The sequence below is a fragment of the Rattus rattus genome, chromosome 6 (assembly GCF_011064425.1).
Source record: "Rattus rattus isolate New Zealand chromosome 6, Rrattus_CSIRO_v1, whole genome shotgun sequence".
Lineage (NCBI taxonomy): Eukaryota > Metazoa > Chordata > Mammalia > Rodentia > Muridae > Rattus > Rattus rattus.
The window spans coordinates 22,266,090-22,286,171 of NC_046159.1; the positions used below are offsets into that span (position 1 = coordinate 22,266,090).

The 20,082-nt window shown below is 48.6% G+C and overlaps 1 protein-coding gene across 1 annotated transcript in view; it reads right to left on the reverse strand.

Moving 5' to 3' along the window:
* Positions 1-20,082, reverse strand: part of Vwf (von Willebrand factor) — a 124,702-nt gene that overhangs the window by 48,731 nt on the left and 55,889 nt on the right. Inside the window, 8 exon segments of the mRNA XM_032906594.1 lie at positions 578-691; positions 861-1,001; positions 3,289-3,435; positions 4,794-4,928; positions 6,825-6,963; positions 8,273-8,376; positions 14,940-15,100; positions 17,170-17,264. Of these exon segments, the coding sequence (XP_032762485.1) occupies positions 578-691; positions 861-1,001; positions 3,289-3,435; positions 4,794-4,928; positions 6,825-6,963; positions 8,273-8,376; positions 14,940-15,100; positions 17,170-17,264 (1,036 nt within the window).

A 20,082-nucleotide genomic window follows, 5' to 3' on the forward strand; every position in this document is an offset into this window, starting at 1 on the left:
ATCCTGGCTGGGCTTCCTTGGCCTTGATCCTAAGCCTCCCTGTAGAGAGGAGTGTCCACTACAACCACAGTGGTTACTTCTTACTCTTCTTATCTCTATTGTTTGATGCTGTATGTTATAAAATGTCTGAGACAGAGAAATGAAAAGAAGCCAAAAAAAAAATTGATAGACCCCAAGATCGCTGGACTTGATGCCAGAAAACACATTTGAATGAGAAGAGAACTGGACACTAAAGTGGCTGTTTGCTGATTCACTTGTGTGTTGATGATGAGAAAGGTTCTGACTGGGTCTAGACACATAGAACAGTAACCAGAAAAGGAATTCCCTGCATCTGACTGGAGACCATGCAAAGAGAATTTCAGACCAAAAGACTTCTTGTGTACGAAGAAAGAGCTTGGCCAGCCATCACTTCCCTCAAAGACTATGCATTCTCTTCTTCAGCTAGAAGCCAAGAAAGAGCTATTGTGGGGCACCCTTTCAGGGCTCCAAGCCTAGCCGATGTTCACATCGGACACTAACCCTCAAGGCGTGTGCAAGCTTTGGACCATTTTGCCTCCCTCCACCCACAAAGCCTCACCAGCCTGTTGCAGCTCTGGAAGATGTCGCTGGTAAGGATTCTGCAAGATGAGTCCACCATCGTCTGTTTCATGATATTGTTGTGGCAGGCGGCAAGGGAAACGTCTAGTGACAGCTGAGAACAGGAGAGAGCACCAGAGAGGCCAAACATCAGATGGCCCTGCTGAAGGGACTGAGCCCAGAGGGACACAGAGACCTCAGGCTCTGACATTACCTACAGTTCCAGTCACTACACCCTCCATGAGAATGAGAGGACCCTCCATCCACATAGACTCTGGATGTACCTTTCTTGTGTCGGCACACTGTGGGCTCACTTTCCAGGAGTTCCCAAAGTCAATGGGGTCTTCCTCCACCTGAAGGCTGCTGCTGGTGAAGTCATTGTTCTGGATACCATCGAAGTTCCCGCACAGGCCACACACGTGTTCCTGGGTGAGGGCAGCGGATGCACAATGTAAACCCGGGCACACTCTCCAGGTTGGGGGAAGAAGGTACCAGAGGAGGAGGAAGCGGGGGGAAATAGAGGGAAGAGGAGGAAGCAGACAAGGCAGAGAGACCCAGAGAAGAAGTGGGATGGTCAGCAAAACCTTGTCCTCACTGGAACTTTTCCCTGTGCTTACCCACAACTGACCCAAGGATGCAGAGAGAGGCCATGCACCCAAGTCTCATGGTCAAGAGCACAAGAGGGAAGGAGGTAGCTGGGACCTGGGACCTCACTGTGGGTCAGTAGCCTCCCTCATCGGACTATGATGACAAACACTATCAACACTGCTATTAGTGGATGGAAGGTGAGAACTAAGGAGGGAGCTATGTAGATACATAGATCGATACATAGGTAGGTAGATGGATGGATGGATGGATACATACATACATACATATATACGTAGGTAGGTAGATGGATGGATGAATGGATAGATGGATAGATACATACATACATACATACATACATGAATGGATACATAGATGCACAGATATAGACAGATAGACAGACAGAATTTTAATTAAAATAAAATTAACCAGGTCTCACATGTGACCCATCTACATGAGGTCATTTCCCTCTCCCTATCTACTTTGCCTTCATTCACCACAGCCAGCCTGAGCCCCACCATAGACCAAACAGGTGGAACCATCCACTCCTACCAACGATAAGAATGAGAGTTGAATAAACCTCCTTTCTCCATAAAGTACTCAGCTGAGAGCACTCAGAACACAGAGCAATACCCAGGACAAAGGACCGTGGACAGTTAGGTTAGGACCTTGGGATAGGAAAATGTCCTGAATAGCCTAGCAAGCTGATGTGACCAGAGTCTAACGAGGCAAGGAGGGGCAGTGTGTAAAAGGCAATGTGACAGACAGAAGTGCAGGCACGGGAGGCCTGAAGATTCCACTGAAGAGCAGCTCACTCTGAATGAGGAAGGTGGAACCACACACCAAGGAGTGCATTCAGTCTCCAGAATGAAGAATGAGTAAAGGCCCTGCAGATGCGCAGCCCTGCCACCTTCTGGCCGCCAGGACTAAAATGCAGTGCACTTGTGTGAAGATGCTGCGGCTGTAGTGATTTGTCACAGAGCATGAGTACACACACATGTGTACACACGTAGACACACATACATATGTGTACACATACGCACATATACACATTCTCTTCTTCTCCCTTGCTGTACACCCAGTGCCTGGAAGAGTCCAATACACTGAGTAGAAACATAGTCAGTTTCCTAGAACTTTCTAGGAATGGAACGGGCTGTCCCAGGGAAGCACACCCCTCACTGACATGTACAATCTAAACATGGATGGCAGTGTCAGATGGTGGGGGGGGGCACTCTCAACAAGAATAAACCGGCCACCGTAGTCAACAGAACCCCTTGTCATACACACACCATGTAGTGATACCGTCAGAACCCCCAAAACTATAGAAACCCACACAAATGGCATTGTCTTTCTGCTCTCAAAAGGGGCTAACCTTGGACCTGGGGAGGTAAGACAGGTAGTCAAGTGCTTGCCCCACAAGCACAAGGACCTGAGTTCAATCCCGCACCCACACAAAAAGGACATTCATAGCCGCATGCACGTGTAATCTCAGCACTAGGGAGGCAGAAACAGTAAGTCCCCAGAGCTCACTAGCCGGGTAGCCCAGCCTAATGGATGAGCAGTCCCAGGTCCCAGTGAAAGACTTCGTCTCAAAATACAAAGTAAATTTCTCCTGAGAAATGAGGCCCACCGACCAACCTCCACATGCACACACACATGCACACATATAGACACATGCTTGCACACACACATGAACATGCACACACGTGTGCACACAAATGCACATGTGCACACACGAACATGCACACACATACACACATGCATGTGTATGTGTGCTATCCTCAGCTCACCGGTAAGGCAACATCCCACCATAGATGGCAATGATTTAATATTTTGTGAATTGAATTTGCCTCTTTGGGTTAAGAAATTGAAGAAAAAGCTACCCTGCCTATCCTCGCTCTTCCTCCTCAGTGCAAACAACACGTGTGCCTTCCTAAGCTAGTTAAGACACTGACAGAGCTGCTTCTGTCCTCTCCACGCACGTGCAGTCACCCTCCATGACTACTTAGCTCTTCTTGTGTGGGGAGCAAGGAGGCTGGACCAGAGAAGGAACCACTGTCCACCCATAGAGAACTGATGTCGGCCCATGTGACTCATGGGCAAGCTGCAACAAGAAGGCCAGCTGACCTGGTATGTGTGCTTCAGGACCACGGAGATGCTGAGGCGGTAGTCCCAGACCACAGAAAGGCCCTGACCCAGCAGCAAGATGACGTACCGGCCCGACTCCACCATCTCAAAGTGAGACTCATCTTTCAGAGGTCTCTTAACATTCACCTGAAGGAGGAAGAAACCGGAAAATGAGGTGAAGGAAGGCAGAGACCAGGACCCCCTTTTCACACAGCCTGTCTGCCTGCCTTGCCCACCAATACCAGGGCTGGCCCTCAAGACCTGTCTGTGCCCCTGGCTACTTTCTAGCCGAACTCCCTGAGACCAGCAATCCACTCAGGAATATCTGAGTGGCCTACAGACACTCTCCTATAATGACGAGACCGCAGTGAAAACCCAGAGAAAGAGACCAGCACACTTCCTGCCACCTCACTTGAGAAGGGAGGGTACCCTGACCCTGCATCATCAACTACAAGTGGTGACTTTCAGGCTTGCTTTTTAACGTGGCAATGATTTTAACCACCTTGTCAGTGGACAACCACCCACCCCCACCCACTCGTTTTCCTGTCTCCTACCACCCTCCATCCTCCAGAGTGACTACCGTCAGGAGTGAAGACTGAAGAACAGGGATTGTGAGGCTCCACGACCCAGGCAGAAGTTTCCAGAAGAAATCTGCCCCAAACCACTCACTCTGCCTGAGACATCCTCACTGACAAACAAACCCTCGAAGCCCACGGCAGAGCACTTGGCTGAGTCAGATGCATAAAGCAGAGGCCAAGACCAAGAACCTGTCACTCCTCAGAGATGTCCTCTCCTGACAAACAGGCCTCACACGGGGCTCATCATCTCTACAAATTCTCCCGCTAGGAGACCTGCCATCTCCTAAGCAGCCTGGCTGCCGTCATCTGCCTCAGACAGAGCTGAGCTCTGAAGTAGAGCTGACACCGCTGGCTCCCAGTCAGCAAACTTGCTAAACAGTTTTTCTTTCCTGTCTGAGGAAAGTGCACTTCCAGTTCCCAGCTGTCAGGGGTGGGTATTAACAAAACATCAGGGTGCAGGCAGAGGCCACGGGAGCAAATGAACCCAGGCTTTGGGAGTTTGTAGCACGGCACGAAACCAAGCCAGCTGAGTCAGATATGTGACCCAAGGACAAGCAGCCACTCTGAACGGAGGAGATTCCAGGGTTCCACCCTGATCTACCAAGGCAAAACCTCAAGGTGGAGCCTAGGATCCGCACCTCGCCACTTCTCAAGCTGTCAGGACACAGAGGCTGCGTCTGCTGGCTCTGCCCCTTTTCAGCTTGTCAGAAATCTTAATCTGAAGATCTGGAAGTGTGTCTGGGTACAAGAGTGCTGGCTCAGCATGCCTAGGCCCTGGGATCTACAGGACCAGCTGACGCTACTCGACCTTGTTCCCTACAGTGGCTGCCATTCTACCAACACAGTTCTAAGTGAACACTGCATAAATGCTCCTAATAAATAGGGACAAAGGGGCCAGGAAGGAAAAGGGGAGAGACCGGCGCTTACCTCTCCATTGAACAGTTCAATCTCCCCTCCATCCACCAGGATGGTCACCCGTTTCTTGCATTTCACCGAGGGATAAGAGCAACCCTCATTCCCCACCAGGATCCGAAAGGTCCCAGAGCTACCACCACAGTAATCCTGGGGACAGAAGGCACCAAGAGGGAAAGATTAACCTTTCTCACAGACCAGAAGATGGCATCGTGACCTCTAGGGTCAGAGAATATCATCAGAGGCACCCTGTGGGGGGGGGAAAGGGAGAGATAGCCACAGGGAAACTCTCTCAAGGGTCCGACCTCAGCCCTTACAGATGGCCCTGGTACCTACACTCAGCACACTGGCAAACACAAAGGGAAACAGGGGAGCTAGAGGAGACAGCACATGTATCCACATACAAATACATATATAAACATACACCTACCCATATACCTACACAGACATGCACACATGTATATACAAACACAAGAACACGTTCATATACACTTTCACATGCATATACATACACACACATATATACATGTACAAGCATATAATACACATGGGTAAACATATATTTGTAAACATGTACACACAGGCACATACCTGTACACACATAGATGCATACACATATACTTGTAATTTGTGTGTGTGTGTTCATGTGTGTAACCATATACATATATAAGCATACACATACACAGACTCACACACACAGACACAGAAAACACAGCCTGGCCATCTGTGAAGTGAGCATCAGTCTACTTCCCGGCACTTTTGGGTGAAACGGTTTCAGCTGGTTTCTGGGTCCCACAGGTTAGAAGCCGGACAAGGCTGCGGGTGCTTGCCTGGTTCTTGTCAACAGCCCGCTTTTCGGAAGGAGAAAGCTAAGCCTGACAACGCCTCTAACGGGGAGGGCCCCAGGAGAGAGCACCAAAGACAATCCAAGTGGGAAAGAAAAATAAACACACAGTCTTGAAGGGGAATACTGGAAAATGAGTCACTGGGGAAAAGTTTGCAATCAACGTGGGGAGGGGGGACACGGTTATGCTCAGCAGCGGCAGCGCCACTGGCTCCTTTCCTCGCATTAATTCCATTGTTTCTGAAAGATGATGGACACACTGAGCCTTTGCTAAGAAAATGGGCCTGTGGAGGAGTTCTACAGGCACACACAGGCCCAGAGGCATCAGAAAAGCCATTTCAAGGTGTGTGCGCACTCCTGCACTGTTTCCCAATACACTGTCTCCCTAAGTGAGCTGGGGTGGGTGAGGTTGGCCTGGCTGATGCCCCATGGGTCCCACCCGCTCCCAGCATGCTCTGCACATGATGACCCTGGTTACCCATAATGCCTGCCACACAGGTCCTGCAGCTCCCTCTCTGGTTTTGACACCCTACCTTCAGATCATTCCAAACAGCATCCTCCCCCAAAGAACAGGGACGGAGAAGCCACATCAGTTCAGAAAAGCACTTCACCTCCCTGGGGCACTATCGGGTGTCAGCCAACAGAAGCAATCCCAGGAGCCCACAAAGCGGGGTCGGGGAGGCACAGGGGCTGGCAGGGCTTTTGAGAAAGTCCTATGTTCTCCTGCTGGACTGAACAGCACCGGCACCTCCCGCCTCCCCTCCTCGCCATGTTAAGGGCAAAAATGGTGGCAGTCCAAGAGGACCCTAGGTCAGGCATCACACTCTAGGGGTCAGACAGACAAATCCTTCCTCCCAGGAATACTTCACAACAATGGGCTATGAGGGACGGTGACAACCAGTCAGGATCAGCTCCCACATGACCTGGTCTAGGTGTCCACCAAAATGAAGAGCCATCTTTCTCTCATCTGTGCCAGTGCCAAAACGGCATGAAGGGTGCCACACCAATCCAGCTCAGAAAATGAAATTCTGTTCCTAAACTTCCCCTATCCTTGGGCATCCTTTAGGGGATTAAAAAAATTACCGTGACAAAACCAAACTCTAAAGTTCTTGCTATTGACAGAACCTGACGCAGAAACTCCCAGGGCACGCCCTGCTCTGTTAGATACAGACAGCACCCCCCCCCCCCATTCTCAGTCTCACCTGCACCAGAACGTACTGACACTCCCCAGGAAACAGGTACTTGAGACCATCGAAGGTGAGGTAGTGGGCCATACCAAGGGCAGAGCAAGTGGCGTCACACACGTGGGTCGTACAGTTCCACCTCCGGTCCCGGCAGACACTAGGGAAAGCAATCGAGTGTTACCGATTTGTACCTTGGGCCCCAGGGGCTCGATCAGGCCTGAGGAAACAAGGAGGCAGTGGGGGACACTAAGTCGCTAGGTCATCACTTAGGTAGCCTCAGAAGCTAAGCATTTGGAGCCTGTGGAAGACACGTGGGCCTCCAAGCCTAGCACAGAGTCAGCAGGGGAAAGGAAGGCCAGGCTTCTCGATAGTTCCAAGGGAGAAACAGAGATACTGAGTGAACAAGGTGAAGAGAAGGCAGGAGTCCTCTCTAAGCCATCTGCTAGGGACTCACTAGAGTGTAGCCTCAACCTAAAAGCTACAGAGTGCCTGAGATTAGCCACAGGGTCACTGTATCTCAGACATATTGAGGCTAAAACCCTTTAGACCAACAGAGATTGCAAGATGAAGCATCAGGGACAAATCTGAGACTGGAAACCAGAAAGGGATTGCGAGTCTGCCAGGAGCGGTTTTCTGTGTGTGGTTATGTGTTTACAGCTATCGTGATTTGCTGGCCGCATGTCCCACCCCTCACTGCCCTTAACCAGAGCTGTTCTAGGGAAGCCCACTCTGCATGCGTCAGAGGTGGTGAGCACAGGCCTCGGGCACTGATTCCCTCCTCCACCTCTGTCCACATGGGCCCCTAAGACTGCCTGTGGCCCAGAAGTAAGAGGGTGAGCAGAAAGGGGTGCCCATGATGGATAGCCAAAGAAGACAGAAGGAAACCAATGCCTCCCAAACCACTGTGTCCTCCAGCCCACTCTCAGAGCCTGTGGGAAGAGATGGGCCTTGAGAATCAGCCTTAAGGAAGAGCAGAATGCATCATCCACACAGAAAATGATGGAACCTGGAGGTCATCATGTTGAGCGAATTAAGCCAGACTCAGAAAGACAATTATCATGTTCTCTCTCAGGGGTAGGGTCCAGATTTGTTTAAAAGATACAAATGTAGAAGGGGAACTATTTGGGGGAGGGGAAAGAATTGTGGGAGTAGAAAGGGGAACAAGGGAAGGTGACACCGGAGAATGTGTGAGCAAAGCACATGGTATGCATTATGTGAATGTCTATGAAAAGATTACCTTGTACAATTAATAAAAATAAATAGAAAGAAAGAGAGAGGAAGGAGGGAGGGACGAAGGCCGGGGTGTGATTGAGCCAAGTGATGGAAAGGGGCATTTCACAGATGGGGAAACTGAGACAGAGTAAGGGAAAGCTCGCTCAAGTTCCCACGGGGTGTAAGGACAAGTGTCAAAAGTCCTGTGTCCACAGGTCATGATGGCTGGTCCCCGGGGCGCCCCAGAGCCTCACCAGGTGTTGCAGCCGATCTTCACCGTATCTCCTGGGGAGTACGCCTCACCCTGGTGGAAGCAGGGACAGCGCTCCAAGGCCACACACCTGTTTTCGTGCCGGACCTAAAGGAAAAGAAGGCAAGTGTGTCAAGGGCCCCAGGGACAGGCATCAATCCCTGATGAGAAAGTTTCCTGGCGCTCAAGCCTGCCAGGAGCCAGCACGGAGCCAGGGGCAACCTCAGCAACAAAGTAGCCAAGGCAGAAGTCAGCAGCAGGCTGGGGTGCGGCAGACAAAGGCATCTTCTACATTGTGTCTCCCGGTCAACCAAAGACATAACTCCCTCTGTCCTGCTGGGTGCCATAACCTAGGACAGTTTGCAAAGACTTCAGAAGCCCTGGGAGTACATATACCAGGCTCAGCCAGGTCACACAAAGGGTGTCTCCCGAGAAGGTGGGAGGATGGATAGAGTCTAAAGGAGGATTTACCAATGAACTGGGGAAAAGAAAGTGAAAGTCGAGTGTTCAGAGACAGGCAAATGATGCCCTGCATAAGGATTCCCAGGGAGCTGGTTTGCTAGAGGATCCTTCAGAGGACTCTTTAATGAGGTGAGCAATGCCTACCTAAACTTTTAGTTTTTTATATATAATTTTACTTATTTATTATATATAAGTACACTGTAGCTGTCTTCAGACACCAGAAGAAGGCATCAGATCTCATTACAGATGGTCGTGAGCCACCATGTGGTTGCTGGGATTTGAACTCAGAACCTCTGGAAGAGCAGTGCAGTGCTCTTAACCACTGAGCCATCTCTAGTCAGGCTTTTTAAAAAGGGAAAGTAAACTGTACACACATGTAGACCAAATTTCATGTGTATGGAATATAGACTGTTGTTGTTGTTGTTGTTGTTGTTGTTGTTGTTTTGTTGTTGTTGTTAACTAAGGCTAGAAGGAAGGAGGGATGTTGCCTCCGGGTAGTAAGCTTGGATAAAACACTACTGGGCTTATTTTCCTTTCTAGTTTTAATTCCCCCCCAACCAAAAAAATGTTCTTTAATGAGTAGGTGTTATATCCATAATTAAAGAAAATGGCTATCGTGTTTGACAAGAATTGAAAAGCATTTAGTTCCCTGGACTCCTCCAGGGACTTAAGACTGACCAGAAGAGACATAGCAAAGCCAAACTAAAAGCACATGACACGGCAGGACTTCACCTTGGAAATGATATAATATACATTGATCACATATTCTCCCCTGTAACCCTCTCTTGTCCCTTGGGACAGTCTAGGTGAAGGCCCACAGCTGCTGTGCTCCAGAACTACCTGGCAAGTAGGAAGAGGAACTGGATGATTCGAAGTCCAGTGATCTGGTAACCCTGCAAGCTTGAGTTCCTAGACCTTTAAACTAAACCCTGGGAATAGAGGTATGTAGAGGATTTCCATAGCAGAATCCTTGGTTAAACTATATGCACGCACGTGCGCGCGCGCACACACACACACACACACACACACACACACACACACACGAGAGGTGGAAAGAGTAATATTCTCCACTTAGGCCCTCTAAGTGGTGGGGCAGTATTGGTGCCTATCAGTTAGGAAGGAGCTGATCCACTGTATCCTTGATCCTGGTCCTTAAGCCTGGGGCCACGGTTCTTAGAAGCCAAGAGATCAACAAAGAAGGTTGGAGCAAGGAGGGGCTGCAAACATCTCCCTTCAAGAACCTTCCAAGGTTCACAATAAGGGATGGGTGGGACGGGGGTGCATGATATGAAACGCACAAAGAATCAATACAAAGCTGGAGAAAAAAGATTCATGCCCATATTCTCCAAGCTTTGTCAGTTTAGACGTCAGTCTGAAGTCTGCCACCTAGTGGCCACCATGAAATTGACAGATGCGTGCACACTGCTACTGTTAGTGGAGACAGGTGATTGCTTTTACTGGGAAGGGAAACCTGGCCCTGCTCACCGGGTATCTCACCTCTGAGGGACACCTTCTGTCCTCCACCTGCAAGCAGGCATGGCAACAGGTTCCCAGGCCTCCTGGTGTGCACACTGTCCGTGCTCACCTCTCCTCCAAGAGTCACCCCACTGTCAAGAACCCCATACAGCCATGCTCCGGTATCCCTCTGCTCCTGCTTCATCTAGGTGGGCCCATGTGCCCAGCCTTCCTCCAGTGGACATCAGGTCATTGATAGGATATGCTGCTACGACTGTCCTAACAAACTCTCCTCCTCTGGGTTCTCACTGGCTTGGCACACTCTCCTCTCTGCCCTGACTTGCCTTAGTACCATCACTAACTGGCAGGCTGCGATATCAAGATGGGGGCTCCGTGCTAAGTGATGCTGCTATCAAGACAACATCGATGTGGGGACTGGTGAGGAAGCAAAACATAACCTTAAAGGAGAGAAAAGGGTTTCCAGGCACTGTGTGGAAACTCTTGACTTGAGATGGTATAGACATAAGAGCTTGGTCAAAAACACCCAGAGAAAGCCTTAAAGAAATCCCCCGCAACTGAGAACCACAGAAACAAAGGGAAGTGGCCAGAAAGTCGGCCAGCCAGGTAAGCAGCCATAACTGAGCTATGTGGCACGTCCCTGAAGCCGAGAGTATGACCTGAAGGCTGCCACCTCTGTCCAGTATGTCCTTGGGGAATACTACAGTGGTGCTGTTGAAGACTTGAGAAAACATGGCAGGAATGCCCACCATGGGCTATCAGTTCATGATCATTCCGTAAGCATTGTCCAAGCTCAGAACCTCATCCTCAGCCAGTTCCAAGGACAAGTATGAGGCCGGAGAACACTGCTGTGTTACCTTTCTCTGGAAATGCCTCTGTTCCTAACTGTACTTGAATGCCAAACAGACCACTCGCTCTCCCAAAATGTTTGCCGCCACCTGTCCTCGATGGTTCTGCTCCATCCATAGCCACAGCTCGGTGTAGCTGAGCTCCACCACATGGTGATTGGGAGGGAAGCATTCTTACCTGACGACTCGCACTAACACGTGAATAACTCTTCCTGTGGGGATTTATCAGGCTGTAAGCTTTTTATAAAGTCTCACTCATTAATCAAATGAGCACAGTCCTACCGTATTTCCAGAAGTTTTGAGAGACGTTGGCTTTCTTGGATGTTATAAACACTTATTACTTAAAAAGGCATTCACTTCCCATGCCTGAGGCCCCATAAAACCTCTGGCGTCCAAAAATGAAGCTCACTCCAGATGGAACCTTGTACCTGGGATCTAGAATGAAGAATAATTTCCTGTGTCTTTCATTTCTGACAGGCCATTCCCTAATGCCAGCAAAGCTGGGTACTAGTCTGAAAGATGTAGCTGCTAGATTTCAAAGGATAAATCACCATCTCCCAGACAACGATGCTACACTTTCCTCAGAGGCCTATCAGTGTCCTGGCCTGAGGGCTGGGAACCAGGCAGGTTGAAGGATCCTGGCTCTGCCCTGGATTCCTACAAGGATCGGAAGCTGTGGATGGAGTGCAGGAAACAGGGCCATGGGCTGTGTTCTGCTGCTGACTAGTGGCGAAAGTAGGAAACATCCTAACTTAAAGGAATGGCTACTCCAGGCAAAAAGTTCAGGAGCATTTTTTCAACTAAAGAAAAAGTATTAGTCTGGGCTACCTGGTAAGTTCCAGACCAGTCCCAACTACAAAGTGAAGCCTGTCACAGAAATTCAAAACAATCAGGAAAGACTTGGGAAACCCTTTACCGCCACCCATGGTTTATGTGCATGAACTTACTGTGGCATGGTCACCATGACACCAATACAAAGTAACTGAAATGCCTAGGACTGTCTGCCGCCTTCCACCTTCCCTCCACACCCTTCTAAGCCAATACTACAGGTGAAGAAGCAAAGATCTGAGGTGACTTGCCGTTTGACTGAGTGTGGGAACCTAGGACTGGAAGACCAAATCAGCACCACCATGGTTCTTGCCACTTGTAAAAATCATCCTACCCCCTACCCCTGCAAGAAGGCCTTGGGAACAGCTGCAGGGGCAGATAATCTGTCTGTGGTGGAGCAGAAGTCCTCTGCTCAGCAGGAGCCAGGCCTGCGACACTGGGAAAGAGAGGGCCTCCCCACTTGCCTCCAACATCTTCAAAGAAGTGCTTTTTGGGGACATGCATGGAGGAAACATGGTTTATAGAAGAGGACAATGGCCACTTAAGGTCATGCCAGTGTCAGAGCTGACCAATGAGAATGAGAATGCAGAAACAAACTGTAATGTCCTGTCTGTCATATGTGATGAAAACTGGGTGGATCCTATGCTTTGATCAGATGGATGAATGGATGGATGGTGGGTTGGGTGGATGGATGGATGGATGGATGGATGGATGGATGGATGGATGGATAGTTGGATGGTTGGTTGGTGGTTGATTGGTTATTTGGATGGATGGATGGTTGGTTGGTTGGTGGTTGATTGGTTATTTGGATGGATGGATGGATGTATGGAGGGATGGATGGATGGGTGGATGGATGGATGGATGGATGGATGGATGGATGGGTGGATGGATGGATAGTTGGTTGGTTTGTCTTTGTGTCTTGGGGTGCTAGAAATGAACCCAAGGCCTTACATTGACTCACGTCCTGTGGCAGTGAGTCACACTGAATAAGAAAAAGAAAAGCTCCCATAGGTTCCTTGTTTTAATACCTGTCCTCAGTTGGTACAGCTACTTGGGAGGATTAGAGGGTATGGCCTTATCAGAGAATGGGTGTCATTAGGGGTGGGCTTTGAGGTCTCAAAAGCCCATACTATTCTTAGTTATCTCCTTCTCTCTGCCTCCTACTTGCAGATGGGGACGTAAGCTCTTACTCCTGCTCTAGCGCCATGCCTGCCTGCTGCCCCTCTCCCCATGATGGTCATGGAGTCTAAAAGTGTAGCCTCACATATACTCTGTTTTCCACAGGTTGTCTTATGATGTTTTATGGCAGCAGTAGAGCAGTAACTAAGACATACCCCCAATTCCTATCACTACTTTTTTTATTTTTTTTTTCTTTTCTTTTTTTCAGAGCTGGGGACAGAACCCAGGGCCTTGCGCTTGCTAGGCAAGCACTCCACCACTGAGCTAAATCCCCAACCCCTTTATTTTTTAGTTAATCCATTTTTCACTGTATTTAAAAGCATTGGTCCACAACAGAGCAGAATGGAAATGTAAGAAAAAGGACCTTACACCATCCCACCAGTGGCAGGACGAGGAGCTGACCCACATAGTTTCTAAAATTGAGCCCCAGTTATTTACAAACACCAGAGAGAGAGAGAGAGAGAGAGAGAGAGAGAGAGAGAGAGAGAGAGCGCTCTCTTACTAAAATTTTTCTGTCTTCTTTGAGACAAGATCTCCAACTTGGACTGGCATTCAACTATCCATGGGAGGATGACTTTGAACTTCTGTTCCTAGCTAGAGGCATGCCCCATTACCACCCATGTTATGCTGGGGGTTGAACCCATAACCTCATGCATGCTAGGAAATCATATCCCTAACTGTGGTCCATCCCTAACTTCATACCTTGTTTGTTTGTTTGTTTGTTTGTTTGCTTGTTTGCTTGCTTGTTTGTTTTATAAGTAATTTTGTATACATCTCCCTTGCATCCATAACCAACCAAGTGAAGAGGGCAGACTAAGTACATTACAGAGGAGGTCTCTGGGATTCAGATAAAGATTGAATGAATGTCTATTCACAAGGGTGGGCCAGAGGGTGGTGTACATGGTAACTTAGCCCCTGTACCCCATTCCTCCTTGGGTCTCTCTGCCCTCAGCAGATCTTCCTCCATCACAAGGTGACTTGCCCCCCACCCCCTCGCAAGCCATCAGATGCACAATACCTAGCCCCTTCTTCAACTCCTTAGTGTCATGCCATAGCCCTCCCTCATCACACAGAGAACAGAGAAACAGCCATGGGAATGAGGTCTGCACCATTAGAAGCACCCAGGCAAGATGTTCCCAGCTCCCTTTTCTTTGTGCTGTGGCCAGGAACACGTGTAGGGCGCTGCAGCCAGCACGCTGTGCACACTTCATAAATTACATGGATTTCCTTGCTCTGCTGAACCTGGCCCCGGCCATCTACATATCAGTCAGCCTTGTAATGAAGCAGTTGTGAAAACGATCCAACCTCTGTGGACAGAAGCTTTCGTAAGGGGCCTTAGTTACACGTGTTTCTGAGAATGCATGCTAGGAGCTTCTGGGTGAGAAAGGAGTGCCTCACAGAGTGTCTATAACATAGATATAAGGCCACACTCCCAGCCAGAAGTAGGGATCTGATCCAACTGTTGTGGTTATGAATATCTAATACTACATAGATGCTTTTCTAGACATGCACATGTTTCCTTTACAGAAGCCTTGACCAAGCTGGACACAGTAGAATGTGCCTGTAGTTTTAGTTACTCAAGAGGCTGAGGAGAAGGTTGCTTAAGCCCAGGAGTTCAAGCCCAACCAAAGCAACAAAATGAGGCACCATCCCAATTGTTGTTTTTAATTTTTAACATAATAATAAGTTAAACAATTCCCAATGCTGACATAATACTGAAGAAGTCCCTCATCATCAAGTCCAGACATTCTCCTCCCAAGCCCCTCCCTGAATTTCCCAGCATCCCTATCACTGTTTCTTCCCCTCTCTGACTCCACAGACACCTCAGTCACCATGGCCTACAAGAAAATGGATGGGAAGGTTCCCCCATGCGGTGCTCACCATGCCGGGGGGACAGAGGCAGCCTGACACACAGCCCAGACTCATGCATTCCAGGTCGTAGTTCTGGCACGTCTTAGCACACTCCAGCCCTTGAGCCCGTGGGTTGTCAGCAGGACACACCAGCTTGACCATGGGCGGCCGACAGGAGAGGCTCCTTTTGCCTTGAGGAAGGAAAAGAGGCGGTGAGCAAAGCCATGACAGATCACCCTTCTGCACTGTCCAGTAGCCCCCAGAAGCCATCACTCATTTGGGGGGCTCAGCACTGCCTACTCAGCAAGTCCTGACACTGCCCAGCCTGCAGTGAGCTCCAGCCCTGAGCTAGGGTCTCCATGTGAGACCAGGGCACTAGCTTTATCTATCTGAATGCTTCAGGCCAAGCTGATGGCAGCTCTACAGACTGCAGCAGATGTCACCTGATGACCTTCATCCCTCTTGACTCGGTTCTCCCAGTTTGCCCTGAACTGAGGTGCACTGTGGAAATTTCCAGGCTCAGGCTTGAGAAGACCCAGATTGAGGTACTAAAATGGAGCTTGATGGGACTCAATAGGAACATTAAAGAAATAGTTACAGCTCATGGAGGAGAAAACCGTCAGCCGCAGGGACTCTTAAGATCCAAGGTCTACTCCAAGGTCAGCCTCCTTATAAAAATGCCATCACTGACACTCCTCCCTCTCCCCCCCCCATGTGTTTCCACTGTATGTTTCAAAGATTTGCTTCTGGTCTATAAATAAGAATCTGGTCACCCTTCTCCCTTCTGTGTCTTGTCCTCAAATGGTCCAGCAACTGTTAAGACCCTCAAAGACCTCCTTGACCCCACCTTAAAAAAAAAAATCCTATGTTCCCTGAAGGCAGGGATTCTGTCTACTTGGTTCACTAATGGATCATATTTCCTGCCAATCAAAGAATAGCAACCATGGGCTGGAGAGATGGCTCAGTGGTTAAGAGCGCTGACTGCTCTTCCAGAGGTCCTGAATTCAAGTCCCAGCAACCACATGGTGGCTCACAACCATCTGTAATGGGATCTGATGCCTTCTTCTGGTGTGTCTGAAGACAGCTACAGTGTACTTATATATAATAAATAAATAAATATTAAAAAAAAAGAATAGCAACCGTGATTGGATAATCACGAGAGCAGAGAGTTGAGACAATACCCCCCCAAAAGCCCAGTCATATATGAAATATCATTTCTCTCACTCTGGGCACAGAAAGCAGAATTCACAACTTTACTTTTATGTGGAGATTTGGGTTAAAAAGCTACACTTCAAAACAGAATATGCCTTTTCCTAACCTCAGAAGAAATCCAGGTATTTCTTTACAGTGACTAGACAAGAAGGTAGGAGTGTAGGTGCAAAAAAGGTAGGTCTTTGAGGCAGAATACAAAGGAGGGGACAGAAGTACAAGAGGCCACATTCTGGCTTCACTTTGAGTCACCCTCATGCTTGAGGTCTTGCCTCTAAAACACTTGTGTAGGGACCCAGACCACTGTCCAGGGCAAGCTGGGAAGCAAAAGGGTATGAGGGCGGAGCCTCAGTGTGAGGCAGAGGAAGAAGGGGTTACATAGAAGCTATTGAGGATCCATTGATGTCCTTCCAACCAGGAGACTACATTCTAGGCCATCATGGTTCTTCCAGAGGCAAAGCCTCTGTAACCTAGAATGACAGCCCACTCCCATGGACTCTGCCCATTCCCCCATGGGTCACGCCCACTCCCATGGGTCACGCCTACCCCCATGGGCCACGCCCTCGACAGTCTTTATCACATCTTAAGACAGAACTCCAGCTATTAGGATTTTCAAATAGGGAGCAATTGGCCCAAACCCCTCTTCGTTCAGATCCATCTAACAAGATTCCAAGGTTTCCTCGTCAGTGTGTCCACAGTGCGGGAGAAAAGAGCCTTTGAAGAATGATAGGCGTCATTGCTAGCGGGCTCATCAGCCAATGCCAGTTGCTCACTGCACTCGGATTACCACAACAGATCTCTCTGCTTCTGATAGCTCAAGTGCTGTCCTCCCACACAGTAAAATTCGCCTGGCCTCACTCACATGAATTTACGTGTGCCTGAAGGATGCTCACACAAGCTAAGAAGTCAATGGGACGCAGGGCAGAGCCAGACGCCTGTGTGCACACCTGCGTGTATCAGACGGTGCAGGCAGCTCTCCCCCTCCCCCCACTCATGGAGAAGAGTCCAGACAGAAGGGAAGAGAGCAACCTTTCAGGGCTACAGTACTTACTGCGGTGAGACAAGGGGCTGCTGAGGACAATGTTAGGTGACAGGCTCCCCAAGGCACCACTTGTGGTACAGTGCATGAAGCCATCTTCACAGTAGCTGCAGAGAAAACACCCCAGCCTTTGATAGAGGTTTTTGTTATATATGTATTCATTGTTCCCCTACCCCGACCCTGCTCACTCTGCTCCTTCCAGTGGGGCTTCAGGCCCATAACTCTGGATCTCAAGTTTGACCTGCTATCACCATCAGTGACCATCAGGCCACCAAGTCCAGTGGGTCCCTCTGAGCTCTTTTTCTTTGCAATGTCCCTTTGAATATCCCCATCACTGGTGGCTACTCCATTCTCTGAGAGAATAAAGACAATCTCCATTGGATTTCCCCACTTCTGCCTCAACCTCACCTATAGGTCACAAATCCCCTTCCCCTGGACATCCATGCTTTCTCTCCCCTCACTATGCTGCCTTTCACACCCCCAGCTCTCATTACAAAAATGTCTCGTGCACTTCTGGCAGTAGCCCCTCTGAGCTCCGACCTGTACATGGAAACATACACACAAACATCTTTATAATTCCCTTCAGTGTCTCGAAGACGCTGCGAGCACAGTGTGTCTACACCAGACCCCAGGCCCGTTCCAGGGCTGGTCTGTGGACTGGTATCACCATCCGTTCAACCGGACTCACTGTCAGAATCTAGGGTTCATCCCGACACTGCTCTCTCCCCACTCTCTCCATCACAATTCAGGATGTCTGACATCTTGCTTCAATTCCTATGTTCTTGTTACTTCTACTTCTGGACTGTGCCCCACCCTTGCCGGACATCCCTCAGGAGCATCCCTTCAATAGAGTTTCCGGGAAAGGGCGAGCCCCACCTGAGCTGATCCCTGTGTTCCCGTCTTCTCCAGCTTAACGACCATCTGTGAATCTTAAGGTGTGTCATTCTCTTTAAACCAAAGGTTCTTACACACTGTTTCCCCAAAACTAAGGTCACTGCTACCCAACACACATAAATATACAAACACATACACACGTGTGAGACACACACACAAACATGTGAACACACGCAAAGCAATGTGTTTAAAGTTTCTACACAACAAAGAGTTGCTGAGTGATTCCCTACAGAGCGTGAAATAAACTTTACCAGATACACATCTGACAGGGTTTGCAAAGAACCCCGAAACGTTAAACAATAAACGAGCAAACAATCCAAGGAACAAATGGGCAAGGACACGCAAACAGATCTCAAAAGAAACAGAAACGTCCGATCAATACCGTGAGGGAAAAAATGTTCATCCTCTTTAGCCACAGACAGCATGCCAGTGCTGATGAAGCCAGGTAGGTGCCTCTTACCTATAGTCCTGGCACTTGAGAAGCTGAGGCAGGAGGATTGTAGTGAACTCGAGGCAAATTGGGGCAACAAACTGAGCTCCAAGCCAGCCTGAGCTACAAAGTGAGACCCTGTCCCCACCCAAAAAGACCAAAAGGAAAACAAATGTAGTGACTGTATAGAGAAAACAAAAGTCCTCTGCACGGTTGGAGCGGATGTAAATCAGCCACTTAGGAAGTCAGCAGAGAGACCCTTCGAGAAACTAAAAAATACAATGGCCATGGTCTAGTGGTACCAACCCTGCCCTAGGTCTCCGAAGGAATCAGAGTCAGCAGTCAATAAAGATATCTGCACAGTGCTTTTCCTAGAAGTCACGTCATGCCGTCATCCTGCACGTATCAATGGAAGGCCAGGTAAGGAAAATGTGGGACGTAGACATAATGAAGTAGCATTAGCCATTAAGAAGAAAAAAAACTCAGGTCCTTTGTGGGAAAGTGGGCAGAACTGGGGGCAACTGTGTTAAATAAAATAATCTCTGGCTCAGAAAGCTGAGAGACGCTCGTCTGCTCTCGCGAGAAGACATGGAATCCAAAAGGGAACTGTTAGGGAAGAACAGGGTTAGGGCGGGGGAAAGAGGAGTAAGAAAGAGCGTATGTTCAAAGTACAGTATGTGCGCATAGGAAAATGTCACAGCAGGCTCAGGACTTGGCACAATGAACACGACACTAATACGACACTCCAAGGAACTACAAAACATCACTTAGAAGCCAAAGAGCTAAGGTGTTGGGCACCGTCTGCTTATGGATTGGATAATAAGACAATACAAGTGGTGTGTAGATTGAATACATCCCAATAAAATCCCAATGGCAGTTCCTACAGAAACTAAGACTAGAACTGATATGGTACTTCAAAGGCCCCTGAACACCAAAACAATCTTGACAAAGAAGAAAGCTGGAGGAGCCACAGTTTCTGGTTCCAAGCCTGTTGCGAAGCTACGGTAATTATAACAATATGGACTGGCAGACGGACAGGTATACAGTCCAGCTAAATAAACAGTTCAGAAGTCAGCCGCCGCCTAGACGGTCAATTGAATTTCTACACCGGTGCCAAGACGTGGAAAGGAGTCTACTCGGTGCCGGGAAACTGGAGTTCCATCTGGGAAAGAATGGAGCTGGACTGTAACCTTACACCGTACGCAAAATGCGAGCGCCAAATGGATCCAGGATCTAAACATTAGGAAAGTCTTAGAAGGGATCATCGAGGTATTCGTCGTGACTTGGAATTTGGCACTGATTTCATGGCTATAATTCAGAACCATAAGGAATAAATTAAAAGAATAGGTAAACTGATTACATTAAAATTCAAATGTGTTCTGCATCAAAAGGCACTAACAACAGAATGAACAAAGAGCTCACAGAATACACAAAGATCCTCAATAACTCAACCCAAAAATGGCTGAAAGATTCAAGTAGACATATGAGAAAAATCTAGAAGTAGCCAATAGGTACATGAAGATATTCAAGGTCATTAGCCATTAAAGAAATGCAAATAATCAAAACCACAATGAGATGCCACATCATACCTAGTGAGATAA